Genomic DNA, 18,985 nt, shown 5'->3' with positions numbered 1-18,985 from the left:
ACATTTGTGGGTGGTGGGGGGGGGTTAAAATTTAAAACAGTAAAAAGATAAGCAATCAATAACAAAGAACACGGCACACACAAATTGCAAGTAACACGATACGCGCAAGTGAGAGCAGAGTAAAGAGTTACAAAGCTTTTAAAATAGGAATGAAGAGAAGATCTGAAAATTATTTTTTTTTATGATTGAAGATTTCATGGAAGTGTAAACACATTTCATCATAATAACCCACAGAATTCCAGCTGTCGGTTTTATCGCAAATTCAGTAAGATTGAGTTTACTGTCCATTTATGATAGATTTCACTAACAGAAAAGCCCAATAAACAGGTGACTGCTAATTGTTTTTATTGTCTTCTGGTTGTGACCTCCAGAATTTCGACCGAACCACGTGGTACAGTGGGAGACAATTGTAGGGTAATCTCCAGTGCTGCGGTCTCCTGCCCCGATTAAATGGCATGCTGTCCCAATTAAGCGAAGTAAACCTTGGCTATTTTCTCGATTGGTTTCTGTTTTTTAAGATTTGCCCCGATTAACCGGAATCCACTGTATTTTACGACATAATTCTTAAAAGTGTACTAATACATTGTGTGCATCATGTAAGTAGTAATTTCTTAATATGTATGTATTAATTAATAAAGTAATTAGAGGAGTTGGACGAGGTTATTATCATGTTGGCCAAGATTTTTGCAGCTCTGGTGAATGCCAGTTTTTATATATATTTAATCATTTTATTGACTTAATTATTATACTAAATTATTTCTTATAAGTAGCTTTATAGTCCTAGTCAAGCTCCTTGGTTTATTTGAATTTAGATAGTGATTTTGAAAGTTAATACTTAGTCCATAGATCTTACTATTTGTAACTTGCCGCCATTGTTATATGATATGGAATAGCGTAACGTAAATCACGACCTTCATAGCATAAGGATTAACATAAAATTAAATAGTGAAATACATAACACTGTATTAGAAATATGTTAGAATTGTATAGTATTATCAATTAATCAGTAAAATTTCATTGTTAATTAAATTATATTTAAACGGAATCATGACCAAGACTAGAGCAGCAAAGCAGCAAGCACAAAGTAGCCGTAGTACTATGGCTCGTGGGAGAACTGAAGGAGGCGATGCTCCAACACATCAGTCTAAAAAAATGTGCAAAATGTGAAATGTTTGCAGACCTGTCTAGAACAGGACATGATATAGCCAAGAAGAATGTCTTTGTGTGTGCTAGGTGCAGAGACTGTGAAGAAATTAGGCACCAACTCAGCGTTCTGTTGGACGTCTATGAGAGCTTGAGGTGTAGGGTATTTGCCCACGAAGAAATTAATGTGAAGGGCCCACAAGCTCTCAGCTGCCCAACTCAATGCCAGAGCTCACTCCTGTGCATCAGGCAACACAGCAGCAATCTCCAAGGCAGAATGTGCCGGTCCCACAGGAAGTAGTTATTTGTGACTCTATTGTCAGGGAGACGGGGAATATATTATGCAAAAAGGATAGGTGCAACAGGACCAGGTTATGTATGCCAGGGGTGAAAGTTGATGATGCTGTAGGGCAGATATCATCTTTTAAGGGCACAAAAGGTGATATTGTTGGCACTAATGACCTTAAGAGTAAGGAATTTGTAGATTTACTTGACAAGTACGGGTCAATGCTGAAAAAAAAAAAAAAAAGTCTTGAGTTATGGTTAAATTTGAGTGTCTGCAATTCTGCCCAGACATGATAGGAGGAAATATATGATGAAAGCCTTGTCGTTGAATTTGGCCCTGGAGAGATTGTGCTTGCTAACAGGAGACTGCTTCTACAGGAATTGGGATACACTTAAATCGAAAGGGTGCAAGAATATTTACTGATGCTATCGAGGCAGTGTTAGGTGGGTTGGACAACTGCTAGCTTGGGACAATTCACAGCCTAAAAGATTAACAGTAGCCGCAGGCAGAGGCGAAAATGATTCTTGTGCTGCTTCTATTGTAATGAGCAGCACCCTAGAGAGAAGTTGCTGGTGATTTCAAGAGCTGGTGGGAGTCATCATGGAATGAGTAAATACATGGGCTGTGTTAGGATAACTTAGAGTAACAACAAGTGCATGTATACTTGCATGTACACTACTGCTAGAAGTATAGTAAATAAATTTGATGAATTTGAAGTGCCGATCACGGCATCAAAAGCAGATATTGTTGGGATATCATAGACATGGTGTCGCATAGATATAAGCAGTGCAGAATTGGAATTTGGGGAGTACAGTATGTACAGAAATGATAGACAGGGTAGGAAGGGAGGAGGGATTATGTTGTTAGTTAAGAAACACATAAAATCTAAGGAAGTGTGCCGACTGGGTTAGCCGGGTGGGTAAAGTGCCTGCCTGGCAACCCAAAGGTTGCGGGTTCGAATCCCGCCTCGGGCTTGGATAAAAGTACTGCAAAAAACCTTGGCAGGTGCACTATGGCCACAGAAGCCAGAGGGAGTAGTACTTTTGAAAAAAAAAAAAAAAAAAAGTAAGGAAGTGCATCCAGTTGACATGGGTGGGCAGTGCAATATTGAGTCTGTTTGGTGTGGCTTAAACACTGAGAGAGGTAAAATGAGAGTAGGAGTGTGTTATAGGCCTATTGACTCTGATGAGCACAACGAACAGTTGTGCAGAGAAATAGGGGGCCAGTAAATCAGAATGTCTTGTAATGAGGGATTTTAACTTTCCAGATATTGACTGGAACTTGTGGGTTGGTCACTCGCATGCTAGCAAGACCTTTGTGGATTTATTGGAGGATTGTTTTCTACAGCAACATGTTCGAGGGTCAACCAGAGGGAGTAGTACTTTTGATCAGATTTTCAGCAGTGATTATTCATGCATTAAGAATTTACTGAAAAAGGAACCACTAGGTGACAGTGATCACGGGGTAGTGATGTGGCATTTACTTAAAGATTTAACGACTTACATTTACTTAAAGATGTATCCTTCAATTTACTTAAAGATGTAACTACCATCAAGGGTAAAGGGAAGGGTTTTTTGCTTTCGCAAAGGTGATTGCAATGGTCGCAGTCAGTTTTTAAATTCTATATGGTGGGATCAACTGATGATTTTACCAACAGTGAATTCTAAATGAGAAACATTTAGAGACTTAACCTTGGAGGCTACTAGGCTTTTCATACCAACTAAGAAATAGTGTTCAAGGTTCACCTAAATGGATGTCAGATGAATTAATGAGACCTGTGGCAGAGAAGAAAAATGCATGGGAGGCATATAAATTATCACAGAACACAGAAGCCTACATCAGATATAAGCTAGTCTTAATCAAGTCACAAAGGAGGTTAGGCAGGCAATGGCAGATTACGAGAAATCTTTGGTAAAGGATGCAAAGAAACACAAAGAGTTCTTTACTTATGTAAACTTTAGAAGGAAGGGGATGAATCAGATTGGTCCACTTAACATAGATGGTTCGACTATTGATGATCCAGCTCAAGGAGCTGATAAACTGAATGAGTATTTTGCAACTACATTCACACATGAGGAGTTATTCGAGGAGGGGAATGCCAGAAGTTTATCAAATTCTAAAAGAGAGCTAAGTGATTTTTTAATAACTCAGAGCAAAGTGGAGCAGAAATTGTTGAAGTTAAACATATTAAAGGCACCTGAGGTGGAGGGAATCTATCCAGTTATATTGATGGAGGCAGCAAGGGAAGTAAGCAAACCTTTAGCCATAATTATGAGAGCATCCTTGGACGCAGGGGAAGTCCCCATGGATTGCAGATGTGCAAACGTATCCCCAATTTTCATAATAACTGCACAATCCTACACCACCCGTTATTAAATAAAATAAGTAAATAGCATTGTGTTATATTAAAATAATAATGATACAAATAAATGAAATAAATAGAATGATATAATTACACTGGATAAAACTGATAAAAAGGTATCTGTCTGTACAATAAAATATGAAATTTTAAACTGCAATGAATAAATTACAATAAACAATGTAGATAAAACACAGGATAATAAAACCAATAAAAGCGCTAAAACAACGTATTTTTCAGAGGCATTCGCCTCCTTTTTCAACAGTGAGACTTTATAGACCTCAATCAGATCAACTTGCAGGTGCCTAGTCTCCAGACACTGTAATTTGAAAAACTTAAGCCTTTTTTCTTAAGAGCAACACTTTGTTCCATTCACTAATCTTGTTGCACTTCTCTGTACTCGTTCCAACAGCTCTACATCCTTCTTAAATGAGGGTTCCAGACCTGTATACAGTACTCACGGTGTGGCCTGACCACTGACTTATACAAGGGAATAATCACCTCTTTATCCCTGCTAGAAAAATTCCTGTATATCATTGACAAGACACCATGAGCTAGTCTTGCAGACTGTGTGCACTGCTCAGAAAACTTCATATCTGCCTGCACAATTACCCTCAGGTTCTTTTCATTCTCAACCACTGTCAGTGTAGTACCACAGAGTTGATACATTACTGTTTCCCATATGTAGTACTTTACATTTGTCAATGTTAAACTTCATTTGCCACATCTCAGCCCACCTGCTCAACTTTTCTAGATCTTGTTGCTGCAGCAGCGTACTGTCATTAGTGTCCTTAACAACCCTGCCAACCTTCGCATCATCTGAAAACTTGGACATTAAGCTTGATATGCTATCATCAATATCATTTATAAATACAGAAAACAACAATGGACCTAACACTGAACCCTGAGGGACTCCACTAATAACATTAGTCCACGATGAGCAGTGTCCATTGATTACCACTATCTTCTCCCACTGAACCAACCCTTTATCCACAGCAGCAATTTGCCTCCAATGCCACACTGCTCCAATTTGTTCAGCAGTCTTCCATGTGCAACAGCATCAAAACACTTTCTAAGATCCAAATATATGATATCAAAGTTATTCATTGCATCCAGTTTCTTTGTGACCACATCATAGTATCCAATCAAACTGGTCAGGCAAGACTTTCCCTTAACAAAACCATGCTGTGTCCGAGCTATAACTGAAGTCTTGTCTAGATGATCCTGCAGTGCTTCTTTAACCAGTGCCTCCATTAATTTTCCTGAAACAGAAGTTAAACTAATAGGTCTATAATTACTTGTATCGCCCTTTGATCCTCCTTTGTGAATTGGGATCACATTTGCACATCTCCAGTCCATGGGTACCTCCCCTGAGTCCAGAGAAGCTCTCATAATTATGGCTAAGGGTTTGCTTACTTCCTCTGCTGCCTCTTTAATATAACTGGATAGATCCCATCCACCCTTGGTGCCTTTTTATGTTTATCTTCAACAATTTCACTTCTACTTTCCTCTCAGTTATTACAAAATCATCTAGCTCACTGCCAGAGTTTAATTCACCTCTTGCATTCCTCTCCCTGAATAACTCCTCACGTGTGAATGTAGATGCAAAATACTCATTTAGTTTGTTAGCCACTTGAGCAGGATCATCAACAGTTGAACTATTGATATCAAGTGAACCAATCTGATTCATCCCTTGCCTTCTAGAGTTTACATAGGTAAAGAACTCTTTGCTGTTTTTCTTTGCATCCTTTGCCGAAGATTTCTCATAATCTGCCTTTGCCTGCCTAATCTCCTTTATGACTTGGTTACAGACCAGCTTATACCTATCATAGGCTTCCATGTCATCTGTTAATTTATATGTATCCCATGCATTTTTCTTCTCTGCCATATGTCTCATGCCATATGTCTCATTAGTTCATCTGACATCCATTTAGGCCTAAACCTTGAACAATATTTCTTAGTCGGTATGAAAAGCCTAGTAGCTTCCATGATAAATTCTTTGAATGCTTCCTATTTTGAATTTTTTGTTGTTAACATCATCAGTTGGCCCCATCGTATAGAATTTAAATACTGTCTCAGACCACTGTAGTCGCCTTTACGAAAGCAAAAAATTTTCCTTTACCCCTGATGGTAGTTACCTCTTTGAGTAAATCCCACTTCAGCACTGCCACCTAGTGGTTCCTTTATCTGCAGATTCTTAATGCATGAAAAATCACTACTGATAATCAGATCAAGAGTATTTCTCTCTCTAGTTGCCTCCCGAACATGCTGATGTAGAGAGCAATCATCGAATAAATCCACAAAAGCCTTGCTAATGTGTGAGTGACCAACCCACAAATTCCAGTCAATATCTGGGAAATTAAAATCCTCCATTATAAGACTCTCTGATTTACTGACTCACTCTATTTCCATGTACAGTTTCTTATTATTCTCATCAGAGTCATTAGGTCTACAACACAATCCTACTCTCAATTTTGATCTCCCAATGCTTATGTCACACCAAACTGACTCGACACTGCACTGTCTAGCGATGTCGACTGGCTTCACTTCCTTGGATTTTATGTAGTTTCTTAACTAATAGCATAACCCCTCCCCCCTTCCTATCCTGTCTATCCTTCGTGTACACATTGTACTCCCCAAATTCCAGTTCTGCATTCCTTATATCTGTGTGACACCACGTCTCTGATATCCCAACAATATCTGCCTTTGATGTTTTCAGCAATACCTCAAATTCATCAAATTTATTTACCAAACTCCTAGCATTGGTGTATATGCAAGTATACATGCACCTGTTTCTATTCTTAGCTACCCAGGTGATCTGATAGAGGGGTATAAAGCCTTGAATGGTTTGAGCATGCTCAATGCTTATGGGATTCTTCCTCTTACTCAGAATAATCACCTGAGAGGGCATAAATTCAAATTGAGGAAAGACAGATGTAGGATAGACGTGAGGAAATTTGCCTTTAGCCAGCGGGTGGTTGGTTGGTGGAACAGACTTCCATCCCTTGTCGTGGAGGTTGATAGCCTGAATAAGTTTAAGGCTCAGCTGGACAGGTATTTCGAACGAACAGAGGGGTGAAGTGGAAGTGGTTTCTTTTTATTTATTTATTTTATTTATTTTTTTTTTGGCTGATGCTGCATAAGCTTGCTTTCTTGCATCAAATGTCTCTACTAATGCTAATGCTAACCCATGGTTTACTTGTACCGCAATGACTCCCAGCAGTCTCTGAAATACCCTGCATCTTGTTTTCCATGCTGCTGCTCGTTCCAATAGAAATTAAATTATTAATGGTATTGCTCTCAGAGGAGCAAATCTGTATGCGCTTGAGCCATTTGCATTCCCAAAATCTATGTGCCCAGTCAACGATAACAGCTTCATTTGGAGAGATTTAATGGTGCTCCTCCCAAAAATGTTGTGCCATAGCAGACTTCCCATAATCCGCGGTCTTTATTGCGTTCATATGTTCCCCCAGATGATCTTTAAACCGACGTTTCATTTCACCAACATATAACATTCCCCATCTGCCCACCATATCTCATACACGACCCCACTTTTACATTCCCTTGGTATGGGGTCCTTGACCTGTGACAGAACTGCGTGTAACCTCCGCCCTGGCAGCTGCACACAGCATGTCTGGCAATCGCACAATACCTGAGCTCTACGCTCAGTTAGGCCCGGATAGTAGGAAATGTATGCAGTGCCAACTAGTGTAAACGGTTCTCTTTGTCCGTGCTCTGCTTCTCAGATATATTTATCTATGATCATGGGGGTAGCAGCATTTTCTGAGATCCACTGTGACACATTTAATTTCTTTTTTTCTATCTTCGGAGGTGCTGATATGGGATCCAGCCCTTGCCAACAATGCCCTAATAACACTGTTCTTATAATGGTTGTTGGTTTGTGCTTTATTGTTTTTTTTTTCTTTTTCTTTTTTTTTAATGAAAACCCAAAAGACGAAAGGTATCAAAACCTATAGTACCTAGTACTGTGCATGGGTCGAAGAAGTATGGGGGGGGGGGGATGCTGGAAGCTTTGCTCTAGAGACTAAACATGGGTTTCACCACTTCAAGCCTCCAATAAGCAAAGTGGTGGTATTGCACTGGTTGATGAGTCATCTACCAGCACATGGGTTTCCTATATACACTGGTTTTCACCCTAGGGCCTTCCCTATGTACCAACATATCAAGGAAAGGGAGGGTACCATCTACTTCCACCTCCGAGGTAAACTGAATAAACGGGGAAAAGCTATTGAGAAACCAAGCACCTCATCCTCTTTCCCTCTCCGAATAATTGTAAATGTATTGTCAATTTATCGTTTCCATGCGCGCATGGGAAGAACCGACCCATCAAAAATCCTGGCTTCGAGCTCCTCTATAGCTAAATTTGCTATGACAGCACTAATAGGGGAACCCATTGCTGCGCCATGAACATGCTTGTGCATTGTGGTTTGAAACACCGTGGTGGTACTTGAGAGACACAGCTCCACCCCACCACAAATGTCCTCCACGCTATGGAGTCCTATTCCTTAGGGTGTCATCCTTTTCTAATGCCATATGTGCACATTGCACCCTATGGTCAATAGGAATGCACGTGAACAAGGATATCACATCGAATGATACCATGGCCTCCCCCTCTTCTATAGTCTGATCCCTTATGAATCACACGAAGTCTCCACTATCCCTGATGATAAAATTGGAATGTCCATATAAATGACACAATTGGCCTAAGCTCAACCCCCGTCTTATGAATCTTTAGAAGGCCGTAGAACTTAGGTAATTGGCATCCTGTTGCATGCAATGTCCAATAAACATCTTTAGAAATCTTTTCAGCCTTCAACCAACCTTGTAGAGTCTTGTTTATCTGCCATTCCAAACCCACCAACGGATTCCTATGAGTAACCCTGTATGTCGCTCTATCATTCAAAAGTTCCAGGGCTTTGCTACAGTATTCTTCTTTGTCAAGGATTACTGTTGACCTACCTTTATCTGCAGGCAAGACCATTATACTACCATCTTGTCTAAGCTCCTTAAGCGCTTTCCTCTGACTAATGCTGAGATTGGAGGGAGCTGCCCGAGCCTAACTCAAAATGGCTTGAGGTTCTTGTATGGATTTCATTGGCAACGACCACAGGTAACTTACTCACAGCGATTTTGATGCCCATAGCCACTTATTATTATTATTAGCCATATGGTGCAAGAAAGCCTGGGGCTTATGCTGCACCAGAAAAAAAAAAATTCCCGAATTACCCTGAGAGGAGAGAGAGAGAGAGAGAGTCAAAAGTAGAAGGGAATCACCAAGAAAGAGAAGAATGATGATATCCAGCTCAGGACCCTGGGTGTGCCAAGCCCATACTCACCAGATGTGAGCCCCCCGGGATTTCCGCAATTGGCGGATTAGGAGGGATCACCACAAACTTCGTACCTAAGTTTAACACCCCCTCTTGTTCCTAAGTTTGTCTTTAGCCTGCCGGTAGTTGATTGCTGGGGCAGACTTCCATCTGTTGTTGTTGTGGCTGATAGCTTAAATAAATTTAAGGCTGAACTAGAGAAACATTTGGAGTGACTGGATCGGCGAAATGGGAAGGTGTTTTTTTTTTTTTTTTTTTGGCTGATGCTGTATAAGCTTGCTTTCTTGCATTGCACCATATGCCTCAACTAATGCTAATTGTTTTAAAATGTTAGAAAATTTATTCATTCCCACTTATTTCTGATTTATTTCCCATCTTTTACTATATTTCTGAATTTACAGTATTTTTCACTGTTGAAAAGGTCATATTTCTTTATAACGAAATTTCTACTTAATGAATTTTTTTCAAGGGAACCATCAATTTCATTATATAGAGGTCCTGCTGTATATTAGTTACATCCTTAATGTGGTAGCCTGTTTATAGGCTACCAAAAAAAAAAAAAATGTATTGGCTATAATTTTGACTTGCCGCATTATAGCCATAGATGCCAGTGTGCCTTTAAACATCAAACCAACCAACCAACCAATCAGTCTACAGTAGGAGGCGACTACTTTGTTGTATCCTTGTGGAGGTGAAAACCAACATCCTCTTCAGTAGGAGGTGACTATTGTATTGAAAACAATATCCACCATGCCGTGAAAAGCTCCTACAACATTTTTCTTGAATGATCCTTGCTGCATGAATTGATCCTCCGGCTTAATCATATGGAAATTGTAATTCCAAGGCATCACTAGGTCCTACAACACAATGTCATAAGGGGAAACTGCTTCGCTTGCCGTTCTTTGTGCCACGGATGACAGCTGTGTGATACAGTTCCTGGTACTGCAGGCATGAGCTTTGGCAGCTGCTAGATAATCACCAATTATTCAAAAGGACTAGTACAAATAAGCCAGTTCATCCCTAATTAGCCTACATTTCATCACTGAGTGCTCTTTCAAGGCAGAGTATTTGATAAGGACAGGTGCTTCCCGAGTGGTCTTTCAAGTCTGTGTACTCAATGATGATAGTTGCTTCAGGTTGTGCATTTCATCACTGATTGGTCTTTTAAGTCAGCGTACTCAACGAGTCCATTGGAAATGTCAACGTCTAACTAAGCATATTTCAATGCTTATGAAGATTATGCACTTGCAACAGATCTGTGTTTATCTTTTGACTACATATTACTGATGAGAATACTTCCACGGTCTGACTGCAATTTACTTTGGAGAATACTTCCAGGGTGTGGAATTCAGCTTTCTGGGTTATATTTCATTTATTAAAAAGACTTTTTTCTCAGACTGGACATTACATTGAAATTCTATGTACTGATTGCAATTTCTCATTAGCTACTTTTCGTGGCAGGGACTCCAAATTCATTTTATATGAACTGCAGCACTTCAATGTCTTATAATGGTGTAGGTACATGAAATGCAGAACTTCAATATCTTGTAATGGAGCAGGAATTAGTGCTGTAAGTCTGTAATTATCTGTACAGTATTGTGATTAGTGGCGGGGATGCCAGGAAAGCTGTCTGGGACCGCCTAGTACAATAAATAAAAAAAATTAAAAAAAGTACTTTTCAGTACTACTCAGCAATTGAGTAGTATTGAGAATACATACCGAGAAGCTGCATTAGTTAGCTGCTTTGTGTGTCCATAGCCTACAGTATTGAAAAAGTAATTTTAACAACAGGTTTTTTAGCTCTTATTTACACAAAAATATAATTTTATTTAAAGATTGCTGCGACCCCTTTAATTTATCTTGCGACCTATCTGGGATCATGCCTCACAGTTTTTGCACCAGTCTTACACCATATCGCGAGAAACAGCCAAACACCATAAACCCCATATTCCCCAAACTTTATTGTTGGCACAATGCAATATAGTAGCAGATGTTCTCCAGATATCCTCCATAACCATTGAAACAGAATGTAGCAAGATTCATTACTCCATAGAACTGATTTTTTTTTTCACTGCCCTATGGCCCATTTGTGGTATTCGTTGTACCATGTAAGGCTAGATCTCAGAGTGCAGTTGGTGACGTTTGGCTTATGCATCACTGCTCTCTATGAAAACTGAGCTTATGGAGCTCTGTATATACTGTGTTCATACAGACCTCAATCCCTGTTGATTCCTTAAACTCCTGGTTGATGTGTTAATATTAGTTTTCAAAGTACAGTCAGTCCTCATACAACATGTGTTTTCACTACACAAATTCGATCATACACGATTTATAAATAGGGGTATGATGCTGCATATAACATTGACTGAATTCGCTTATGCATGATTTGGCTTTGCGCTTACAAGAAATGGCAGTCAAATGACGTGGAATCACCCCAGCTGAAATCAACACTTAATGCATTGCTTACTCAGTTGCTACATGCGTCTGCTTTGTTTGTGCATATCAAGCGTGCCTCCTCATTTTTGTTCTTTTTATATTGTAATTGTGCTTTATTCCCTAAAATGATTAAAATACTTGAAAAAAGTGTGAAAAGGAAGCGTGCTGGTGAAGATACTGCAGATTCAGAGAGAGAGAGAAAAATATTTTCAAAAAATTGTGAACACTTTGAGCAGAATGAAAGAACATGTGTGATATTGTGCATTCTACAGGCCTAAATGAGGAGACACTGAGAACAATTAGAAAGAATGCAGAGAAAATAAAAGCAACTCTTATAGCAGGAACGACTCAAAGTGTAATAAAATCCATTAGATCAACACATAAAGAATTGGAAGAGATGGGATGTCTGTTATCTGTGTGGGAGAAAATCAAACAAAGAAGAAATCAGGAACAAGTTTGCATACGATAAAAGCAAAAGCATTAGCAATATTTTATTACATTACATAATAATCATAATAAAATATGTAAGTATTTCATTACAATTATGAATTGTGTTTGGTAATGTTTTGGTTATAAATACAGGGTATGTCAAAATTATATTAACACTTATATGGAAAAAACATTAACTGAAATCAACATTTATCAACATTAACTGAACATTTATCATCTGAACATAAATCAACATTTATTGTATTTGTATATTAGTTAGTTAGTTATTTGGTTTTTAGGAGCATTAGCAACTAAGGCCGTATTGCTCCGGGATATGCGGTGGTCATTCCCTGACCTTTCCGCATCCTCCGTATTTGGTGGTCACGGTCTTGAACCCCGGTCTAATCAAGAAGCGTGTGCTGTGCACTGCTGCTACTGCCCACCTGGTACAGAGACACCGTATTGTATATGTGGAATGTTATGTATGTAAGGTCTCAACCTGTTGTCCATTGTTATCAACACACAATAAGAAATGATTGAAAGTAGCATTTAACGCCCTGACGCATAATTCTCTGGGAATAGATGTTACCACATTCGTAATTCTTTCCTTGAGTTCATTGATATTCTGAACTTTCGTGCTGTACACTCTCTCTTTCACCATACCCCACAACCAGAAGTTGCAGGGCGTCAGATCAGGGGAGTGGGGAGACCATTGCAAAGGCCCACATCTTCGTGGAAATGTGTTATCTAGGACATCACGAACAATACAACCAAAATGCGCAGGTGCACCGTCCCGTTGAAAATACCCTGCTGAGTGTATTATCAGTGGAAGTTCATTGATGCCGTAGGACTGCAACATATGTAAGTAGGATTCGGAATTCACTGTTGGGGTGTCAAAAAAGTAAGGTCCAATTACACTAGCAATGGTAACAGCACACCAAACATTCACCTTTGGGGAGGCATGTTCGTGTTCACAAAGTACTCGTGGATTTTCGGTACCCCAAAAGATTGTGTTGTGTCGGTTCACATGACCGCTAATGTGAAAAGTGGCTTAATCACTGAACGGCATCTGATACTCAATGTCTGGTTGGATGTTTGCCATTTCTGCTAAAATCTGGCAGCATTCCACACGAACACGTTTTTCACCGTCTGTCAATGCTTGGACGAGTTGGATATGGTACGGTGCATTCCGAGGTCCTGCGTTAAAATTCTCTACACAATTTTCTGGGAAATCCCTGTTTCCAAACTGCATCATTTGCTGTATCTTTTCAGAATTGATAGCTGAAAAACAGCGATGTTCATTTCACTTCTACCTGTTCTAGGATGTCTGGCATTACCTTTGTAGTTGTCCGCAGCCAAGCCAGTTCAAACAAACTTTTTGTATATACGACAAATCATTAAACGGCTTGGTGGGTCTCATTGAAATTCTTCTTGGAACTTGTTGCGGACTATGGTTGGAGAACAAAATACTTCCATCAAGCTTGCCACCACTCTTCTTTCTTCTAGCATTAACCTATCTGCCATTATATCTGAAAAAAAAAAAATAAATAATAATAATAAAATTCAACTGTTCATTCCCTATAAGTGTTAACATAATTTTGACATACCCTGTATGTGTTGTCTTGAGTGGTCAGCATCTAACCCTATTTTTCCTATAAGGCCTATTATTTATATTGCACGATTTTGCACTGCACAAGGGCTTCTAGGAACACAACTACACTGTGTTATACGAGGACTGACTGTACTGGCAACGTGATACAAGGAAGCAAAGCTTATACAGTACCAACCAAAAAAAAAAATTCATTTCCCATTCTGAGAAGAAAATTTTTCTAAAGTAATTCTAAAATGATGAATATCTCTAATCCTTTTTTTATATAGGCAAGTGATATCTGGTTGCCTTCATGATCAGTGTCATTTCTTGAATGCTATAATTATACAACTCTAATTTCAATTAAAGAATTTAAAACACCTTCTGTCAGATAAAAAAAAAAAATTTAACATGAGAAGCAGAACTTGTACCTTCATAGTGAAAACAGATCTTATCATTAAGATACTCTTTGGTAAATCTTTACTGGAAAACTAAATTAGAACTTGCTCCATACCCTATATTACCAACCAGAGAGAAACTCTTGATCTGGTTATCAGCAGTGATCATTCGTGTATTAAGAATTTACAGATAAAGGAACCACTAGGTGGCAATATAAGTAAATCCCGCATCAGTGTACTGATGTGGCATTTACTTAAAGATATAATTACCATCAGGTGTAAAGAAAAGGGTTTTTGCTTCCCTAAAAGTGAGTACAGTTGTCTCAGACAGTTTTTAAATTCTGTATAGTGGGATCAACTGATGATGTTACCAACAGCAAATTCTAAGTGGGAAGCATTCAAGGAATTAATCGTGGAAGCTAGTAAAAGTTTCATACCTATTAAGAAATATTATTCAAGGTTTAGGCCTAAATGGTTATCAAATGAACTAATGAGACTCGTGACAGAGAAGAAAAATGCATTGGGATGCATATAAATTATCAGGCAACACAGAAGCCTATGGCAGATATAAGCTAGTCTGTAATCAAGTCACAAAGGAGTTTAGGCAGGTGAAGGCAGATTACAAGAAATCTTTGGCAAAGGATGCTAAGAAAAACAGCAAGGATTTCTTTTCTTATATAAACTCTAAAAGAAAGGGATGAATCTGATTGGCCGACTTGATATTGATGGTTCGACTGTTGATGATCCTGCTCAGATAACAAACAAACTGAATGAGTATTTTGCATCTACATTCACACACACACAAGGAGTTATTAAGGTTTGAAAATGCCAGGTTATCAAATTATAGCAGGGTGCTTAATGATTTTGTAAAAACTGAACAAAGTGGAGGAGAAATTGTTGAAGTTAAACATAAGAAAGGCACCTGGGGTGGATGGGACCTACTAAAGGAGGCGGCAAAGGAAGTAAGCAAACCCTTAGCCATAATTATGAGAGCATCCTTGGACTCAGGGGAAGTCCCCACTGACTGGAGATGTGCAAATTTACCCCCAATTCACAAAGGGGGATCAAAGGGTGACACGAGTAATTACAGACCAGTTAGTTTAACTTCTGTTCCGGGTTAAATAATGGAGTCATTGGTTAAAGATGCATTGCAGGATCATCTAGACAAGACTGCAGCAATAATTCACACACAGCATGGGTTTGTTAAGGGAAAGTCTTGTCTGACAAATTTGATTGGTTATTATGACGTGGTTACAAAGGAACTCGATGCAAAAAATAATTTTGATATCATATACTTGGATTTCAGGAAAGCTTTTGACACTGTTGCGCATGGAAGACTACTGTACAAATTGGAGCAGAATGGTATTAAGTGTAAATTGCTACAATGGATAAAAGGATGGTTGAGTGGGAGAAGACAGAGGGTGGTAATTAGTGGGTGCTGCTCTTTGTGGACTAATGTTATTAGTGGAGTCCAACAGGGTTCGGTGTTGTTTTGTATATTTATCAATGATATTGATGAAGGTATATCAGGCTTAGTGTCGAAGTTTGCAGATGATACAAAGGTTGGCAGGGTTGTTAATGAGAGTAATGGCAGTGTGCTACTGCAACAGGATCTAGATAATTTGGGCAGATGGGCTTAGAAGTGGCAACTGAAGTTTAATCTTGAAAAATGCAAAGTACTGCATTTGGGTAGAAGTAACCCCAAAGAAACGTACCAACTGTGTGGTACTACACTTAAGGTGGTAGAAAATGAAAAAGACCTGGGAGTAATTGTGTAGTCAGATATGAAGTTTTCTGAGCAATGCAGACAGACTGCCAGGGCAGGTCATGGGATTTTGTCAATGATATATAGGAATTTTGCTAGCAGGGAAAAGGAGGTGATTGTCCCTCTGTATAAGGCAATGGTCAGGCCACGCCTTGAGTACTGCATACAGGTCTGGAGGCCTCATTTTAGGAAGGATGTAGATTTACTCGAGCGTGTACAGAGAAGGGCAACAAGATTGGTGAGGGGAATGAAGGGATCCTCTTACCAAGAGAGGCTTAAGTTCTGCAAATTGCAGTGGCTGGAGACTAGGCACCTACACGGTGATCTGATTGAGGTGTATAAGGCCTTGAATGGGCTGAGCATGCTGAATTCTGATGGGATCCTTCAGATTACAAACCTAAGGGGGCATAAATTCAAATTAAGAAAAGATAGATGTAGTGCGGAAATTTGCCTTTAGCCACCGGGTGGTTAATTGCTGGAACAAACTTCCATCTGTCTTTGTGGAAGTTGATAGGTTAAATAAATTTAAGGAGGAATTGGACAGGCATTTGGAGGGAATGGTGTGATTTTTTTTTTTTTTTTTTTTTTTGGCTGATGCTGCATAAGCTTATATACTTGCTTTCTTGCATCACACGCCACTACTACTACAACCACTGTTCTCAGAGTTAAAATTTTATTTAGTATTCAATGCCACTTTTTCAAAAGCAAGTCAACTAATATTTAACATTTTGAAATTTATGTAGGCAGTATCTTTTCAAGCTATAAATTGATATAAACTATCTGTGCAAGCTCAGGCTTTACATAAACTGGAGAGAGAAGCATTGAGCATTTTCCAGTTGTAAAATGTTGGGCTCATAAGTACCAAGACCATTATGCACAAATTACAATTCGACCAGTGTTGAATTAGGATGGGCCCCTGGGAAGGGGCTGTAAACTGAAAAATATTCCTCCACTTCATATAAAAAAAAATTTACTTATTATTATACAGTAAAATCCCTTTTCAATGAATTTATTGGGGTGACAGATCATTTTTTTACACCAAAATTTCATTCTAATGAATATTGCTGAAAATCCTTTTAAGATAATCATTATTTATATAATGATTCTGTAAAATTAAGTTATTCTGCACTTTCTAATATATGTAAGTAGTAATTTCTTTAGTTTACTTAAATATTGTTTAGTTTACTATAGTTAATGTTTAGTTTACTTTAAAATCAATAATACTCATAAATAAATAAAATTAAAGATATTTTGTTTAGAGAATGTTATTTTCAAAGCATAATTTATTTATAAGAAATACCAACACATTCAGAAATATATTAGAGTAGATTCAACTTATGTTTACTATCCATATTTACTATCCATATCGTTATGTTTACTATCAATATGACATATTGATATGTCAATTTTTGATCTAACTAACAGATCTGTAGTTACTTGTGTCACCTTTTGAACCCCCCCCTTTGTGAATTGGTGATACATTTGCACACCTCCAATCTATGGGAACCACCCGCTGAGTCCAAGGAAGCTCTCATAATTATGGCTAATGGTTTGCTTACTTCCTTTGCCGCCTCCTTTAATATAACTGCATAGATCCCATCCACCCCAGGTGCCTTCCTTATGTTTAGCTTCAACAATTTCTCCCCCACTTTGCTCTCAGTTATTACAAAATCATTAAACTCCCTGTTAGAGTTTAATAAGCTTCTGTCCTCCACTTCCCTACAGAATTCCCCATGTGAATTCTGTAGGAATGTATTATACCCTAATTGCCAGTCACAAGAGCATGCAAACAGATTGCACTCTCGATCACCATATTGTCCAAATTGTAAAGGCAGTCATCAGGTGTATTCCAAAGCTTGTGACTTGTGGTAGTTAGGAGAAAATCCCAAAAGTACAAAACTGAGCATCAAGTACACCAGCACACAAGAAAACAACTCCTTCTAGACATGCCAAAGCATAGCTATACTTCTGAAACCCAAAAACATCAAAAAATAGCAACGCAGACCAAGACAATTCCCCCCGTAAATGTCACTTGCAACAAATGCAAATTCTGGTTGGCTCAAACTGTGACTGGAAAAAGCATAGTCATGGTGTCCTGGTAGCCTTCTCAAGAAACCCCGCTGGTGTGGAACCATTTCATGACATAAAACAGAGGTCATAAAGAGGAGGGTGGAAAAGTTAAAACATAACTTGTTGTAATTTCAGGTGGACTTATTGGTCAGCTACAACCACTGGATTGTTTCTATTAACAAGCCTTTTTTCATGAAAGAAGAATTGACTAAATGGATGAAGGCACCATAACACAGGTTAATACTGGCTATAGGAGGAGGAGGAGGAGACAATTCACTTATGTAATTAACCAGCAAAGTGGGTTAAAGATGAAAACTAGAGAGAAGTGATGTCTTTTTTTTTATATTATAATCAAAAATGCAGGAACTGCGGAATACAACTATAGTGTTATTTTTGTTGGAACTTTTATCAGTCTACAGCTTAGAAAGTATTAATGAGGTTTTAATAGATTTACTGTCAAATATACTTTTATATTTAAAGAATATAGTAGACTGAGTATTTTTATAGCCCATGAATTCTTGAATGATCAAGTTGCTCTGAGTTTATACATTTGCAAAAATAATTTATAGATAATTTATATGGTGTTGCCAGTGGGTATAAAATTCTTGGGATGCCATAAATGGCACAGAAGATATTCTATTTGATGAGAACAACAGTTCACTATCAGACAGCAGCAGTGATGGATTGCCAGGTTTTGAACATGAATAAAAATTGCTTTTCTCTTTTATTACCCTATTTTCTTATTGTTCTTTAAAGATGAATTAGAATATTTTTGTATATGAATTTTGAGGTGATTAAAATATTTGGGTTCACCTTAGTATGTATGGTATATAAAAATAATCGTGTAATTAAATTCTCTACTTAATGGCAGAAATGATTATAATACCTATACAACTTTATTTTTTTTGTTTCTTGAGTTCAGAATAAGAGTTAATGACTTTTTTTTTTTATTATTAGATGACCAAATTAGAGAAGAAAATGGACACCATTGTCACTAGCTTGCAAACTCTTCTTAGTGCTCAGCAGTTGGTACAGGAATCTTTAAGCACACCTGTTCACAGGTGACAGTTAATTTATGTTATTGTTTTGCCAGTGAGCAGTAGTGCCACCTGTCCTGCTTCTGTAGTACTCGTAGTTACTCTTTTAAACAAGAGTTAGTCCGT

General features: G+C 38.3%; 1 protein-coding gene across 4 annotated transcripts in view; it reads left to right on the top strand.

Moving 5' to 3' along the window:
- LOC150079143 (potassium voltage-gated channel subfamily KQT member 1-like) overlaps positions 1-18,985 on the top strand; it is a 334,431-nt gene extending 315,446 nt beyond the window's left edge. For 3 of the 4 annotated variants that reach the window (XM_090383460.1, XM_090383459.1, XM_090383462.1), the window contains exon 18: positions 18,780-18,985. In XM_090383460.1, the coding sequence (XP_090239586.1) occupies positions 18,780-18,887 (108 nt within the window). In that variant the 3' untranslated portion in view covers positions 18,888-18,985. The remainder of the gene's footprint in view (positions 1-18,779) is intronic. The other variant, XM_090383461.1, reaches the window with a different exon arrangement.

Source organism: Mastigoproctus giganteus, chromosome 10 (assembly GCF_048544385.1).
Source record: "Mastigoproctus giganteus isolate SK-2022 chromosome 10, ASM4854438v1, whole genome shotgun sequence".
NCBI lineage: Eukaryota > Metazoa > Arthropoda > Arachnida > Uropygi > Thelyphonidae > Mastigoproctus > Mastigoproctus giganteus.
This window is presented reverse-complemented; position numbering and strand designations above follow the sequence as displayed.